The 14,971-nt window shown below is 42.7% G+C and overlaps 1 protein-coding gene across 1 annotated transcript in view; it reads left to right on the top strand.

Moving 5' to 3' along the window:
* MTAP (methylthioadenosine phosphorylase) overlaps positions 1-14,971 on the top strand; it is a 92,248-nt gene that overhangs the window by 24,019 nt on the left and 53,258 nt on the right. Inside the window, exon 4 of the mRNA XM_077249305.1 lies at positions 5,537-5,704. Within this exon, the coding sequence (XP_077105420.1) occupies positions 5,537-5,704 (168 nt within the window). The remainder of the gene's footprint in view (positions 1-5,536; positions 5,705-14,971) is intronic.

Raw genomic sequence — 14,971 nt, 5'->3', positions numbered from 1 at the left:
CAACTAGTGATGAGAGAGTATACTCTTTGCTCGGGTGATCTCCGAGTATTTGTTAGTGCTCGGAGATTAAGTTTTCATCACCGCAGTTGAATGATTTACACCTACTAGCCTGCTTGATTACATGTTTTACTTGTGTGATATATATATATATATATATATATATATATATATATACACAGACCAAAAGTTTGGACACACCTTCTCATTTAAAGATTTTTCTGTATTTTCAGGACTATGAAAATTGTACATTCACACTGAAGGCATCAAAACTATGAATTAACAAATGTGGAATTAAATACTTAACAAAAAAGTGTGAAACAACTGAAAATATGTCTTATATTCTAGGTTCTTCAAAGTAGCCACCTTTTGCTTTGATGACTACTTTGCACACTCTTGGCATTCTCTTGATGAGCTTCAAGAGGTAGTCACCGGGAGTGGTTTTCACTATATATATATATATATATATATATATATATATATATATATATATATATATATATATATATATATATATATATATATATATATATATATATATATACAGTGCCTACAAGTAGTATTCAACCCCCTGCAGATTTAGCAGGTTTGCACATTTGGAATTAACTTGGCATTGTGACATTTGGACTGTAGATCAGCCTGGAAGTGTGAAATGCACTGCAGCAAAAAAGAATGTTATTTCTTTGGTTATTTTTTTTTTAAATTGTGAAAAGTTGTTTCAGAGGGTCATTTATTATTCAACCCCTCAACCCACCAGAATTCTGTTTGGTTCCCCTAAAGTATTAAGAAGTAGTTCAGGCACAAAGAACAATGAGCTTCACGTTTGGATTAATTATCTCTTTTTCCAGCCTTTTCTGACTATTTAAGACCCTCCCCAAACTTGTGAACAGCACTCATACATGGTCAACATGGGAAAGACAAAGGAGCATTCCAAGGCCATCAGAGACAAGATCGTGGAGGGTCACAAGGCTGGCAAGGGGTACAAAACCCTTTCCAAGGAGTTGGGCCTACCTGTCTCCACTGTTGGGAGCATCATCCGGAAGTGGAAGGCTTATGGAACTACTGTTAGCCTTCCACGGCCTGGACAGCCTTTGAAAGTTTCCTCCCGTGCCGAGGCCAGGCTTGTCCGAAGAGTCAAGGCTAACCCAAGGACAACAAGGAAGGAGCTCCGGGAAGATCTCATGGCAGTGGGGACATTGGTTTCAGTCAATACCATAAGTAACGTACTCCACCGCAATGGTCTCCGTTCCAGACGAGCCCGTAAGGTACCTTTACTTTCAAAGCGTCATGTCAAGGCTCGTCTACAGTTTGCTCATGATCACTTGGAGGACTCTGAGACTGACTGGTTCAAGGTTCTCTGGTCTGATGAGACCAAGATCGAGATCTTTGGTGCCAACCACACACGTGACGTTTGGAGACTGGATGGCACTGCATACGACCCCAAGAATACCATCCCTACAGTCAAGCATGGTGGTGGCAGCATCATGCTGTGGGGCTGTTTCTCAGCCAAGGGGCCTGGCCATCTGGTCTGCATCCATGGGAAGATGGATAGCACGGCCTACCTGGAGATTTTGAGCAACAAACCTTTTTGGTTTGTAAGATTTATGCATCTGTTAATAAATCCTGCTCTAACTTATTTGCATCTTATTAAACCTGCTAAATCTGCAGGGGGTTGAATACTACTTGTAGGCACTGTGTGTATGTGTATATATATATATATATATATATATATATATATATATATATATATATATATATATATATATTAGTGCCTAAAAGTAGTATTCAACCCCCTGCAGGTTTAATAAGATGCAAATAAGTTAGAGCCTTCAAACAAGTGCAGGATTTATTAACAGATGCATAAATCTTACAAACCAAAAAGTTTTGTTGCTCAGTTAAATTTTTATAAATTTTAAACATAAAAGTGTGGGTCAATTATTCTTCAACCCCTAGGTTTAATATTTTGTGGAATAACCTTTGTTTGCAATTACAGCTAATAATCGTCTTTTATAAGACCTGATCAGGCCGGCACAGGTCTCTGGAGTTATCTTGGCCCACTCCTCCATGCAGATCTTCTCCAAGTTATCTAGGTTCTTTGGGTGTCTCATGTGGACTTTAATCTTGAGCTCCTTCCACAAGTTTTTCAATTGGGTTAAGGTCAGGAGACTGACTAGGCCACTGCAACACCTTGATTTTTTGCCTCTTGAACCAGGCCTTGGTTTTCTTGGCTGTGTGCTTTGGGTCGTTGTCTTGTTGGAAGATGAAATGACGACCCATCTTAAGATCCTTGATGGAGGAGCGGAGGTTCTTGGCCAAAATCTCCAGGTAGGCCTTGCTATCCATCTTCCCATGGATGCGGACCAGATGGCCAGGCCCCTTGGCTGAGAAACAGCCCCACAGCATGATGCTGCCACCACCATGCTTGACTGTAGGGATGGTATTCTTGGGGTCATATGCAGTGCCATCCAGTCTCCAAACGTCACGTGTGTGGTTGGCACCAAAGATCTCGATCTTGGTCTCATCAGACCAGAGAACCTTGAACCAGTCAGTCTCAGAGTCCTCCAAGTGATCATGAGCAAACTGTAGACGAGCCTTGACATGACACTTTGAAAGTAAAGGTACCTTACGGGCTCGTCTGGAACGGAGACCATTGCGGTGGAGTACGTTACTTATGGTATTGACTGAAACCAATGTCCCCACTGCCATGAGATCTTCCCGGAGCTCCTTCCTTGTTGTCCTTGGGTTAGCCTTGACTCTTCGGACAAGCCTGGCCTCGGCACGGGACGAAACTTTCAAAGGCTGTCCAGGCCATGGAAGGCTAATAGTAGTTCCATAAGCCTTCCACTTCCAGATGATGCTCCCAACAGTGGAGACAGGTAGGCCCAACTCCTTGGAAAGGGTTTTGTACCCCTTGCCAGCCTTGTGACCCTCCACGATCTTGTCTCTGATGGCCTTGGAATGCTCCTTTGTCTTTCCCATGTTGACCATGTATGAGTGCTGTTCACAAGTTTGGGGAGGGTCTTAAATAGTCAGAAAAGGCTGGAAAAAGAGATAATTAATCCAAACATGTGAAGCTCATTGTTCTTTGTGCCTGAACTACTTAATACTTTAGGGGAACCAAACAGAATTTTGAGGGGTTGAATAATAAATGACCCTCTGAAAAAACTTTTCACAATTTAAAAAAAAAATAAACAAAGAAATAACATTCTTTTTCGCTGCAGTGCATTTCACACTTCCAGGCTGATCTACAGTCCAAATGTCACAATGCCAAGTTAATTCCAAATGTGTAAACCTGCTAAATCTGCAGGGGGTTGAATACTACTTGTAGGCACTGTGTATATGTATATATATATATATATATATAATATATATATAATATATATATATATATATATATATTTTATTATAGCTTGAACCAGTGGTCATCTGATCACTTGTACTGTACACACTGATATTACAGTACTGCTGTATACAGCAAAAATGACTGCCTCCTATGAATCGGCCACGGGCTGTTTTTCTCAGGTGCATTATCATGACACGCATGGGGTCTTCAGCAGGCCCCTAACTGTTACGACAGCCAGTCTGCACATTGCGGGCATGCTGATTAGCGATTGGAACAGTGCCAACCATCTCTGGGGCGCATGCAGTAAATGCTGCTGTCTTAGATTGACACCAGCATTTAACAGGTTAACAACCGTGGACGCAGCTCTGCTCCATGCACGGCCGTTAGAGGGTAGTTGATGGCTGTATATTACTGCCATGATCTGCCGGCAAAGATGCAGGCGCAGTTCCTGAGCCCGCATCAGTCAGGGATCACAAATATGACGTACTAGTATGTCATATCTCGGAAAGGGGTTAATAGCCTTGTTGATAGCATGCTAAGGGTATGTGCACATGTTGAGTATTTGCAGCAGATTTTTATGCATAATGCTGTGTAAAATATAATTTTATTTTTTTCTATGCATGCTTACTTGTGTGTTGACTCGTTTTTGCATATATTTTTTTTTTTTCCCATTGGCAGAATTGACATTCGGCACATTTGATGCTTCATATCCGCAAGGAAAGTTTAGCAGCACTTACATGAGATGTCAGAAATGTAATTCACGTTGCTGGTGCTGGAAAGTGCCATATTTTTGTTTGACCCTTGAAAAATGAGCTTAAAAAACACAGTGTGTGAACAAGCCTTATAGCGTGCAAGGGCATATGTGTTGTGAATTAGACTTTTTTGGCTCCCTCTTGTGGTCACTAGTGATATGACTCTGGGATTGTCTTTCCTCAGTTTGGCACCCACCTGGGTCGTTAGTCCAGGGGTGTTGCTATATGAACTTCCTGAATTCTCAGTCTGGTGCCTGGCATCGTTGTAATCAGTCCTTTCTGTTTGCTCCTGTCTGCTGCTCCTGGTTCTTGCAAAATTAAGCTAAGTCTTGCTTCCTTGTTTTTTGGTTATTTGCATTGCTCTTATTTTTTGTCCAGCTTGTACTAAATGTGATTCCTGATTTTGCTGGAAGCTCTAGGGGGCTGGTATTCTCCCCCCGGGCCGTTAGACGGTTCGGGGGTTCTTGAATATCCAGCGTGGAAATTTTGATAGGGTTTTTGCTGACCGTATAAGTCATCTTACTATATTCTGCTATTAGTCAGTGGGCCTCTCTTTGCTAAATACCTAGTTCATTCTTACGTTTGTCTTTTCTTCTTACCTCACCGTTATTATTTGTTGGGGGCTTGTATCCAACTTTTGGGGTCTTTTCTCTGGAGGCAAGAAAGGTCTATCTTTTCCCTTCTAGGGTTAGTTAGTTCTCCGGCTGGCGCGAGACGTCTAGAACCAACGTAGACACGTTCCCCGGCTGCTGCTATTTGTGGTGCTAGGATTAGATATACGGTCAGCCCAGTTACCACTGCCCTAGGAGCTGGTTTTTTGTGTTTGCAGACTTGGTATTTATTTCTGAGACCCTCTGCCATTGGGGTCATAACACATATGTTTCTGTGGGTGTTGCTTATATTCAATTATATTGAATAAATCAAGATGGTTTTTAAAATGTTTCCATTTTTTATAATTTCCGTATCACTACCATGTCTGTAATTTTCATAATTCTACAACTTTTCCTTCTTGGTATTGCAGTTTCATATGTTATAGGTGCATATTATATTATAGAGAAATAATTCTTTCTTCGGCTGGACTGATGATTAGTTACTCTCAAATCAGTGGTAAAATTTGACTCCAGTGAAAGAAATATTCAGTTCACTGAGAATGATGTGACCGTTGCTGCTCATAGAAGTTTATGGAAGGGGGAGGAGCTAGAGACAGGCAGACACAGATGTTCTGCTGCAAGTTCACCTTAAACCCCTTTAAAGCACAGTTACTCTACATACAAACCTGGCAAAGTGAGCGCAACTATTTAGTTGCTAACATCAAAGATGGGACTGGTTGATGCTTACTAAATCACAATTGCATTAAAAGTCTGCTTTGATAAAGTTGTTGAAATGTAATTAATTTTTTTCTGCTTTTGTTTTTGTTTTATTTTGTGTTTTTCCCGTCCTGCAGACATGGCAGGCAACATACAATAGGTCCTACAAATGTTAACTTCCGAGCAAATATTTGGGCGTTGAAGATGGAAGGCTGTACTCACGTTCTGGTCACCACAGCTTGCGGATCACTGAGAGAGGAGATCCAGCCTGGAGATATAGTTGTAATTGACCAGTTTATTGATAGGTGAGAATAAAAACTTTTGTACTACCCTTTATTAACCCCTTAGTGACAGAGCCAATTTGGTACTTAATGCCCGAGCCAATTTTTACAATTCTGACCACTGTCACTTTAAGAGGTTATAACTCTGGAACGCTTTATCGGATCCCGCTGATTGAGATTGTTTTTTCGTGACATATTGTACTTCAAGTTAGTGGTAACATTTCTTCGATATTACTTTCGATTATTTATGAAAAACACGGAAATATGGCGAAAATTTTAAAAATTTTGCAATTTTCAAACTTTGTATTTTTATGCCCTTAAATCAGAGAGATATGTCACGAAAAATAGCTAATAAATAACATTTCCCACATGTCTACTTTACATCAGCACAATTTTGGAAACAAAATTTTTTTTTGTTAGGGAGTTATAAGGGTTAAAAGTTGACCAGCAATTTCTCATTTTTACAACACCATGTTTTTTTAGGGACCACATCACCTTTGAAGTCATTTTGAGGGGTCTATATGATAGAAAATAACCAAGTGTGACACCATTCTAAAAACTGCACCCCTCAAGCTGCTCTAAACCACATTCAAGAAGTTTATTAACCCTTTACGTACTTCACAGGAACTGAAACAATGTGGAAGAAAAAAATGAACATTTAACTTTTTTTTGCAAACATCAGAAGTTCAGAACCATTTTTTTTAATTTTCACAAGTGTAAAAACAGAAATTTAACCACAAATTTTGTTGTGCAATTTTTCCTGAGTACGCCGATACCCCATATGTGGAGGTAAACCACTGTTTGGGCGCACCGCAGAGCTTGGAAGTGAAGGAGCACCGTTTGACTGTTTCAATGCAGAATTGGCTGGAATTGAGATCGGACGCCATGTTGTGTTTGGTGAGCCCCTGATGTGCCTAAACAGTGGAAACCCCCCACAAGTGACACCATTTTGGAAACTAGACCCCTTAAGGAACTTATCTAGATGTGTGGTGAGCACTTTGAACCCCCAAGTGCTTCACAGAAGTTTATAACGTAGAGCCGTGAAAATAAAAAATAGCATTTGTTTTCACAAAAATGATTTTTTCGCCCACAAATTCTTATTTTCACAAGGGTAACTGGAGAAATTAGACTACAAACGTTGTTGTGCAATTTCTCCTGAGTATGTCGATACCCCATATGTGGAGGTAAACCACTGTTTGGGCGCACCGCAGAGCTTGGAAGTGAAGGAGCACCGTTCGACTTTTTCAATGCAGAATTGGATGGAATTGAGATCGGATGCCATGTCGCGTTTGGAGAGCCCCTGATGTGCCTAAACAGTGGAAACCCCCCCACAAATGACACCATTTTGGAAACTAGACCCCTTAAGGAACTTATCTAGATGTGTGGTGAGCACTTTAAACCCCCAGGTGCTTAACAGAAGTTTATAATGTAGAGCCGTGAAAATAAAAAAATCGCACTTTTTCTACAAAAATGATTTTTTGCCTCCAAATTTTTATTTTACCAAGGGTAACAGGAGAAAATGGACCCCAGAAGTTGTTGTACAATTTGTCCTGAGTACGCCGACACCCCATATGTGTTGGTAAACCACTGTTTGCGCGCATGGCTGAGCTCGGAAGCAAAGGAGCGCCATTTGACTTTTCAATGCAAAATTGACTGGAATTGAGATCGGACGCCATGTCGCGTTTGGAGAGCCCCTGATGTGCCTAAACAGTAGAAACCCCCCAAAAGTGACCCCATTTTGGAAACTAGACCCCCCCATGGAACTTATCTAGATGTGTAGTGAGAACTTTGAATGCCCAAGTGCATCACAGAAGTTTATAATGCAGAGTCGTGAAAATAATTTTTTTTTTTTTTTTTTTTAACAAAAAAGATTTTTTAGCCCCCAAGTTTTTATTTTCACAAGGGTAACAAGAGAAATTGGACCCCAAAAGTTGTTGTCCAATTTGTCCTGAGTATGCTGGTACCCCATATGTGGGGGTAAACCACTGTTTGGGCGCATGGCTGAGCTCGTAAGGGAAGGAGCGCCGTTTTGGAATGCAGACTTTGATAAAATTGTCTGCGGGCATTATGTTGCGTTTGCAGAGCCCCTGATGTACCTACACAGTAGAAACCCCCCACAAGTGACCAAATTTTGGAAACTAGACCCCCTAAGGAACTTATCTAGATATGTGGTGAGAACTTTGAATGCTCAAGTGCTTCACAGAAGTTTATAATGCAGAGTAGTGAAAATAAAAAAAAGATTTTTAGTCCCCAAGTTTTTATTTTCACAAGGGTAACAGGAGAAATTGGACCCCAAAAGTTGTTGTCCAATTTATCCCGCGTACGCTGATGCCCCATATGTGGGGGTAAACCACTGTTTGGGTGCACGGCAGAGCTCAGAAGGGATGGAGCACCATTTGACTTTTTTAGCGCAAAATTGGCTGTCGTGTTTGGAGACCCCCTGATGTACCTAAACAGTGGAAACCCCCCAATTCTAACTCCAACCCTAACTCCAACACACCCCTAACCCTAATCTCAACCCGATCCATAATCCTAATCAAAACCCTAAATCCAACACACCCCTAACCCTAATCTCAACCCTAACCTCAAACCTAACCCTAATCCCAATACACCCCTAACCCTAATCCCAACCCTAACCTTAACCCTAATCCCAACCCTAAACCTAATCCCAACCCTAATCCCAAACGTAACCCTAATCCCAACCCTAATCCCAAACATAACCCTAATACCAACCCTATTCCAAACCCTTACCCTAATCCCAACTCTAACCCTAACTTTAGCCCCAACCCTAACCCTAATTTTAGCCCCAACCCTAGCCCTAACCCTAACTTTAGCCCTAACCCTAAATTTAGCCCCAACCCTAACCCTAAATTTAACCCTAGCCCTAACTTTAGCCCCAACCCTAACCCTAGCCCTAAGGCTACTTTCACACTTGCGTCGTGTGGCATCCGTCGCAATCCGTCGTTTTGGAAAAAAAACGGATCCTGCAAATGTGCCCACAGGATGCCTTTTTTGCCCATAGACTTGTATTACCGACGGATGGCCACACGTCGCGTCCATCGTGCACTGGATCCGTTGTGTTTTGGCGGACCGTCGTCACAAAAAAAGTTCAATATAACCTTTTTTTTGTACGTCGCGTCTGCCATTTCCGCGCATGCGTGGCCGTAACTCTGCCCCCTCCTCCCCAGGACATAGACTGGGCAGCGGATGCGTTGAAAAACTGCATCCGCTGCCCACGTTGTGCACAATTTTCACAACGTACGTCGGGCCGACGCATTGCGACCGCCCCGTACCGACGCAAGTGTGAAAGAAGCCTAAGGCTACTTTCACACTAGCGTCGTACTCGGCCCATCGCAGTGTGTCGGGCCGACGTACCGACGCTAGCGTTGTAAGCGCCGCACAACGGGTGCAGCGGATGCTGTTTTTTCAACGCATCCGCTGCCCCATTGTGAGGTGCGGGGAGGCGGGGGCGGAGTTCCGGCCGCGCATGCGCGGTCGGAAATGGCGGACACGTCGCACAAAAAAAGTTACATGTAGCGTTTTTTTGTGCCGACGGTTCGCCAAAGCACGACGCATCCGTCGCACGACGGATGCGACGTGTGGCAATCCGTCGCAATGCGTCGCTAATGCAAGTCAATGGAGAAAAAACGCATCCTGCAAGCACTTTTGCAGGATGCGTTTTTTCTCCAACTACGCATTGCGACGGAAGCCAAAAAACGCTAGTGTGAAAGTAGCCTAACCCTAGCCCTAACCCTAAATTTAGCCCCAACCCTAACCCTAAATTTAGCCCCAACCCTAGCCCTATCCCTAACCCTAACCCTAATTTTAGCCCCAACTCGTCTCTCCTGCCGGCCGGCAGATGGCAGCAGATGGCGGGCGCACTGCGCATGCGCCCGCCATTTTCTTTCCCGAGGAAGAAGCCGGCCGGCAGGAGGAGACGCAGGAGGACCCAGGGACACCGGGTAAGTATGATAGGGTCCCCGAATCCCCCTATTTCTCTGTCCTCTGATGTGCGATCACATCAGAGGACAGAGAATTACAGATCGCTTTTTTTTTTTTTGCGGTCGCCGGTAAACGGTTAATTACCGGCGATCGCAAAACAGGGGTCGGTAAAAACCGACCCCGATCATGTTCTTTGGGGTCTCGGCTACCCCCGGCAGCCGAGACCCCAAAGATCTTCCGGGCGCACTGCGCATGCGCCCGTCATTTTGTCCCCGGAAAAAAGATGGCGGCGCCCATCGGGAGCCACGAGGAGCACCGGGGGAAGATAGGTGAGTATTGGGGGGCTATTGGGGGCGATCGGGGACCCTATTTCTCTGTCCTCCAATGTGCGATCACATCGGAGGACAGAGAAATTAAATGGCAAATCGCGTTTTGTTTTTTTTTTTGTTGCGACCGCCGGTAAACGGTTAATTACCGGCGATCGCAACTCGGGGGTCGGTAAAAACCCCCCGAATCATGTTCTCTGGGGTCTCGGCTACCCTCGGCAACCGAGACCCCAGAGAAAATCCGACTCTGGGGGGCGCTATTCACTTTTTCCACAGCGCCGTTAATTAACGGCGCTGTGGTTTAAGTACCCTTAGCGGCCGCCGTTAAAAGGCGTATCGGCGGTCGTTAAGGGGTTAATAGAAATGTAAATGCACACTTATGGAGGGGTGTCGATATATTTACTAAAGAATCCTAAAAGGGCAGTGCCCTACTAAACCTAACCCTTCTCTACCAGGTCAGTAAACCCCTTTATTACATTAAACTAAAATGATTAATTTGAGTAGGTTAAGGAGTTAAAATAATGCATATTTGCCATTATCAGTTATTCTATATATGTTCAGTAGCAGTTGCTTATCTTTGTATATTATAGATAGCAACAGCTTATGACTGTCATTGGTAGGCATGGACTGCATAATCATATTTTTGGTAAATGACTATATAGCCAATGTTAGAGCGCCACATCATGATGACGTGTAACTATGACGTGTACCATTGTCATTTTTAGGCACATTGCCTTCCAGAAATCACAATATACAGTAGCTCAGTTCACATTTATCCTGCACTCTACACTGAGCACTTACATCAGGGTTTCCGTGTAAATGTCTGAAATACGTGATTCCTATCAAACCCACACGTAAGATTCACTATAATGAGGCTGATGGCATCACTTTGGGTGCTGGCCGGCGTCTGATCTGGTCGTGTCAGTCTTTTAGGCCTTTTTTTAGGCATGCTCAAAAGCACGGCTTTGAGCACCTCCTGGAGAAATAAAGGACACTGATGAACAGAGAGCAGGCAGCGTCCAAAGTGACTTCATCTGCCTCACTCTTGTGAATGGATCCGTCAAAGGTTCTGTGTGAATCACGTATTTCAGAGCTTTAGTTGGAAACTTCAATATAAGCAGTTAGTGTAGCCTGAAATTGACACAAAATGTTGTGTTCCCTAAAATGTTCCCAATGAAAGCTTCAACTCAACCCACAAATACGGGGGGTTTCACGCTACTGGCAGCACAACGACTCTAGGAAAGTGATGTACCCCCCCAAAAGAAATACAGCAAAAACTGTGCACTCAAATAATAATGCCCCCCCCCCCCCTTCTAAACCTTACCACATTTAGCTTCCACATTTTTTAGTACTGTAGTGGACAGAGACCACTTAATTTACGAGGTCCATGTCTCCAGAACAATGAGATGGGCACTACAATGGCATACTGTCAATTTTCATTTAGCAACATTCACTGCAGCTTGTTTCTGGAAAACACCAATGGAGTCAAAATCATCACTACACCCAAAATTCCCAGAGGGGTGTAATTTCCAAAATGGGGTCACTCATGGGGAGGTTTCTGTTATTTTGGCACCCCATGGGCTCCCTAAATGCAACATGGCATCCATAATTTGTTAGAGCAAAAAAAGTCAAAAAGTAAATGTGTGCTAAAGGAACACATTTGTGGAAAAATATCTTTTCATAGCCCAATATTATAACATGATTTAAAATAAAATTTGTGAAGCAAATGATCACCTTATCTGTGTCATTAATTTCTTGATGGGTGCTAATTTCCAAAACATGGTCAATTGTGTGAAGTTTCTGCTGTTTTGGCCCCTTGGGGATTCTGCATATGTAACATAGCATCAAAAATCTATTTTGAATAAATTTACACTCCAAATCAAATCACACTCCTTCCCAGCGCTCCCATGAACCCAAACCTAGTAGTTTCCGCCCTCATATCTGATATTTGTGTACTCAGGAGAAAATGCACTACAAATTGCGTGGTCCATTTTCTTTTGTTGAATTGTGAAAATGAAAAATTTGGGGCTAAATCAACATTTTATTTAAGAAAAAATAAAATATATACCGTATTTATTTTCTTAGTTAACACAAATTTTTGTGAACAACCTGAAGGACTAGCAAACTTTCTGAATTGGGTTTTGCATACCTTTAGAGTTAGTTTTGTTTGCAGGTTTTCTGACATAAAGGCCCCTTAGTCGCTTCATATGTGATGTGGTCCCTAAAAATATGGGTTTTGTAAATTTTATTGGAAAAATGAAAAATTACAGCTAAACTTTTAACCCTTCTCGCATTGTAACAAAAGTATTTTAAAAAATGATGCAGAGGTACTGTAGACATTGATAATGTTATATATTACCAAATTTTTTGGACTACAAGATGCAATTTTTTTTTTTTTTAAGACAAACTCTAGTTAAAAAGTGTGTGCGGAGGCAGCTTCTTGTGATGGAGAACACTGACATCTCCCTATCTCCTCCTGCTCTGTACTCCTAATGCGATCGGTGCAGAGCAGAAGAGGAAGATCACCCACCGGAACGGAGGCTGAGCGACTGAAGGACCTTCCACACAAGTAATTCAAGGACCTTTCAGGTCATATAACCGATCACATGACCTAAAAGATTCATTGAGTGGAAGGTCCTTCAGCCGCTCTGCTCCTGCAGCCTCTGTTAGGTCCCAATCAGGAACTGCAAGATGTTGTATTGTGTGTGTGGTTGATGTGGTAATGTTTAGTGTGTGTAACTGCAACTTGTTCTAATGTATAGTGTCTATATAACTGTAAATGTGCATGTAGCAGAGCTGTGAGTGTCTATATGTGTATATAATGGAGGGAAAGGATTGCGGTTATAGGTATGTGATTTAAAATATAGCTTTTATTCTTTATAAAAAAAAAAAAATTCATTTTTTTTTTTTTTTTGTGTGTGCTTAGAATTATTAAAAATATTAACCACATCCTGACCTTAGATGTATCCAGTACGTCTTTGGTCGGTAAGTTCCTGAAATTGCCTGAAACATGGATGTCCAGCCTGCAATCGGTGCTGTAAGAGCACTAATCATAGGCTGGAGCCTAGCAACTATGGCGTCACCAGGGCCAGCTCTGATGCGATCGGACTATGATGTTGATCGTGCCAATCAGAATGCACAGACACTATCTAATCCCACAGTGAGTGCCCTGTGCATCCTCATTTTAGCTGCGGACATGTACAGGGTGCTCACTTTGTCCTGTGCTGGGTCTTGTTGCCTCAGACTTTTTCAAGCCTGTGCCATCACTGCTGATGTACCTGTTGCTGAAGAAGAAGAAAGATTATCCTGATCCTTCTATGATCCGTTCCTGATCCCTGATCGACCTCTGATTGTTAGGATTTTTGGTGAGGAAAAAAGAATTAAAAAAAAAATAGATTAGGGACAGCAAAAATATACTGTAATAATCAGCGTCTACTATACTACAGTATTTTTTACTGAATTTGGTCAGGGTTAGTGGTCGACAGCCATCGAGCCTTGATTGACGACATATCACTAATCAACCTCCGGTGTTTTGTTTTTTGTTGTTTTGTTTTTTGTGAACAAAGAATAAAATATAATAATTTAGATTAACTGTTAAGATTAGATTAGATTTTTATTCTCTTCTAAATAAAAAAAAAAATTTGCAACACACACGCCTGATTAAATTTGGTACACATACAAACACCCTATACGTGAAAAAATGTCGTCCCTCACATCCAAAATGCAATCCAGAATCCAATTTGACACTACCGGCCTTTATCTCTGAGGTTTTTGTAAACTTCATGGTGGCTGCACATAACTGCCTGTTATCATTTTTTTTAACTGGACCCCTGTAGACACAGTAGAAACTGTGACGTTTTGGTGCCTGGTTCTACACATGGGGTTAGTGAAGAAACCAGAACTTTGGCAATATTGGAGTTTGATGTTTTTATAAAACACTTCAGTTTCCGCATGGCCATGACCTATAATCCTTTTGAGGCCATCCACAAATTTTTGTACAATGATAATGCACGATGTCCTCCCCGAGATGACCCCAACTTTGACCGACTTTTCAAAATTTGGCCGGTCACTGATCACTTCAGCAACAAGTTTGCTGAGGTGTTCGTGCCTCAAAGGGACATCTGTATTGACGAGTCCCTAATCCATTTTCAATGCCTGCCCAGTAAGGCTACTTTCATACTTGCGTCGGTACGGGTCCGTCGCTATGCGTCGGGCCGACGTACCGATGCACGTTGTGAAATTTATGCAAGACGTGGGCAGCGGATGCAGTTTTTCAACGCATCCGCTGCCCAGTCTAAAGTCCGGGGATGAGGGGGCGGAGTTTCGGCCGCGCATGTGCGGTAGAAAATGGCGGACGCGACGGACAAAAAAACGTTCACTTGAACGATTTTTTCGTGCCGATGGTCCGCCAAAACACGACGGATCCGTTGCACGACGGACGCGACGTGTGGCCATCCGTCGCGATCCATCGCTAATACAAGTCTATGGGAAAGAAACGCATCCTGCGGGCACATTTGCAGGATTCGTTTTTTTCCCAAAACGACGGACGCCAAAACGACGCAAGTGTGAAAGAAGCCTAAGAGGGCCAGGTACAGAATTAAGCTCTAGAAGCTGTGTGAGAATACCTCAGGGCCCACCCACAGGTTTAGTGTTTATGAAGGGAAGGACTCCTATTGAGGAGCGGGTGTAAAATGCTGCGGAATCCGCGCAAAGAATTGACATGCTGCAGAAAATAAACCGCAGCATTTCCGATTTGGTTTTCCATGGGTTTACATGGTACTGTAAACCGCATGGAGAACTGCTGCGAATCCGCTATGCTACTGAGAGCCACTTAAGTCCCAGTATGCAGGAGACAGTATTATGTAGCGTAGGTAAACTCTCGCCAAGGTCCCTTATATCATATAATTTTCCAGTGGTGGGGGATCTCATTATTGATTGTCAGCTATAATAAAAAGCAAGGCAGTAGTTGCTGCTGCAGTGAACTTCATTATTAGCCAGCGCTGCATATCGTGATAATACAACA

Source organism: Ranitomeya variabilis, chromosome 1 (assembly GCF_051348905.1).
Source record: "Ranitomeya variabilis isolate aRanVar5 chromosome 1, aRanVar5.hap1, whole genome shotgun sequence".
In the NCBI taxonomy this organism is placed as follows: Eukaryota; Metazoa; Chordata; class Amphibia; order Anura; family Dendrobatidae; genus Ranitomeya; species Ranitomeya variabilis.
The sequence above is the reverse complement of the archived record's forward strand: the minus strand, read 5'-3'. Positions and strand labels throughout refer to the sequence as shown.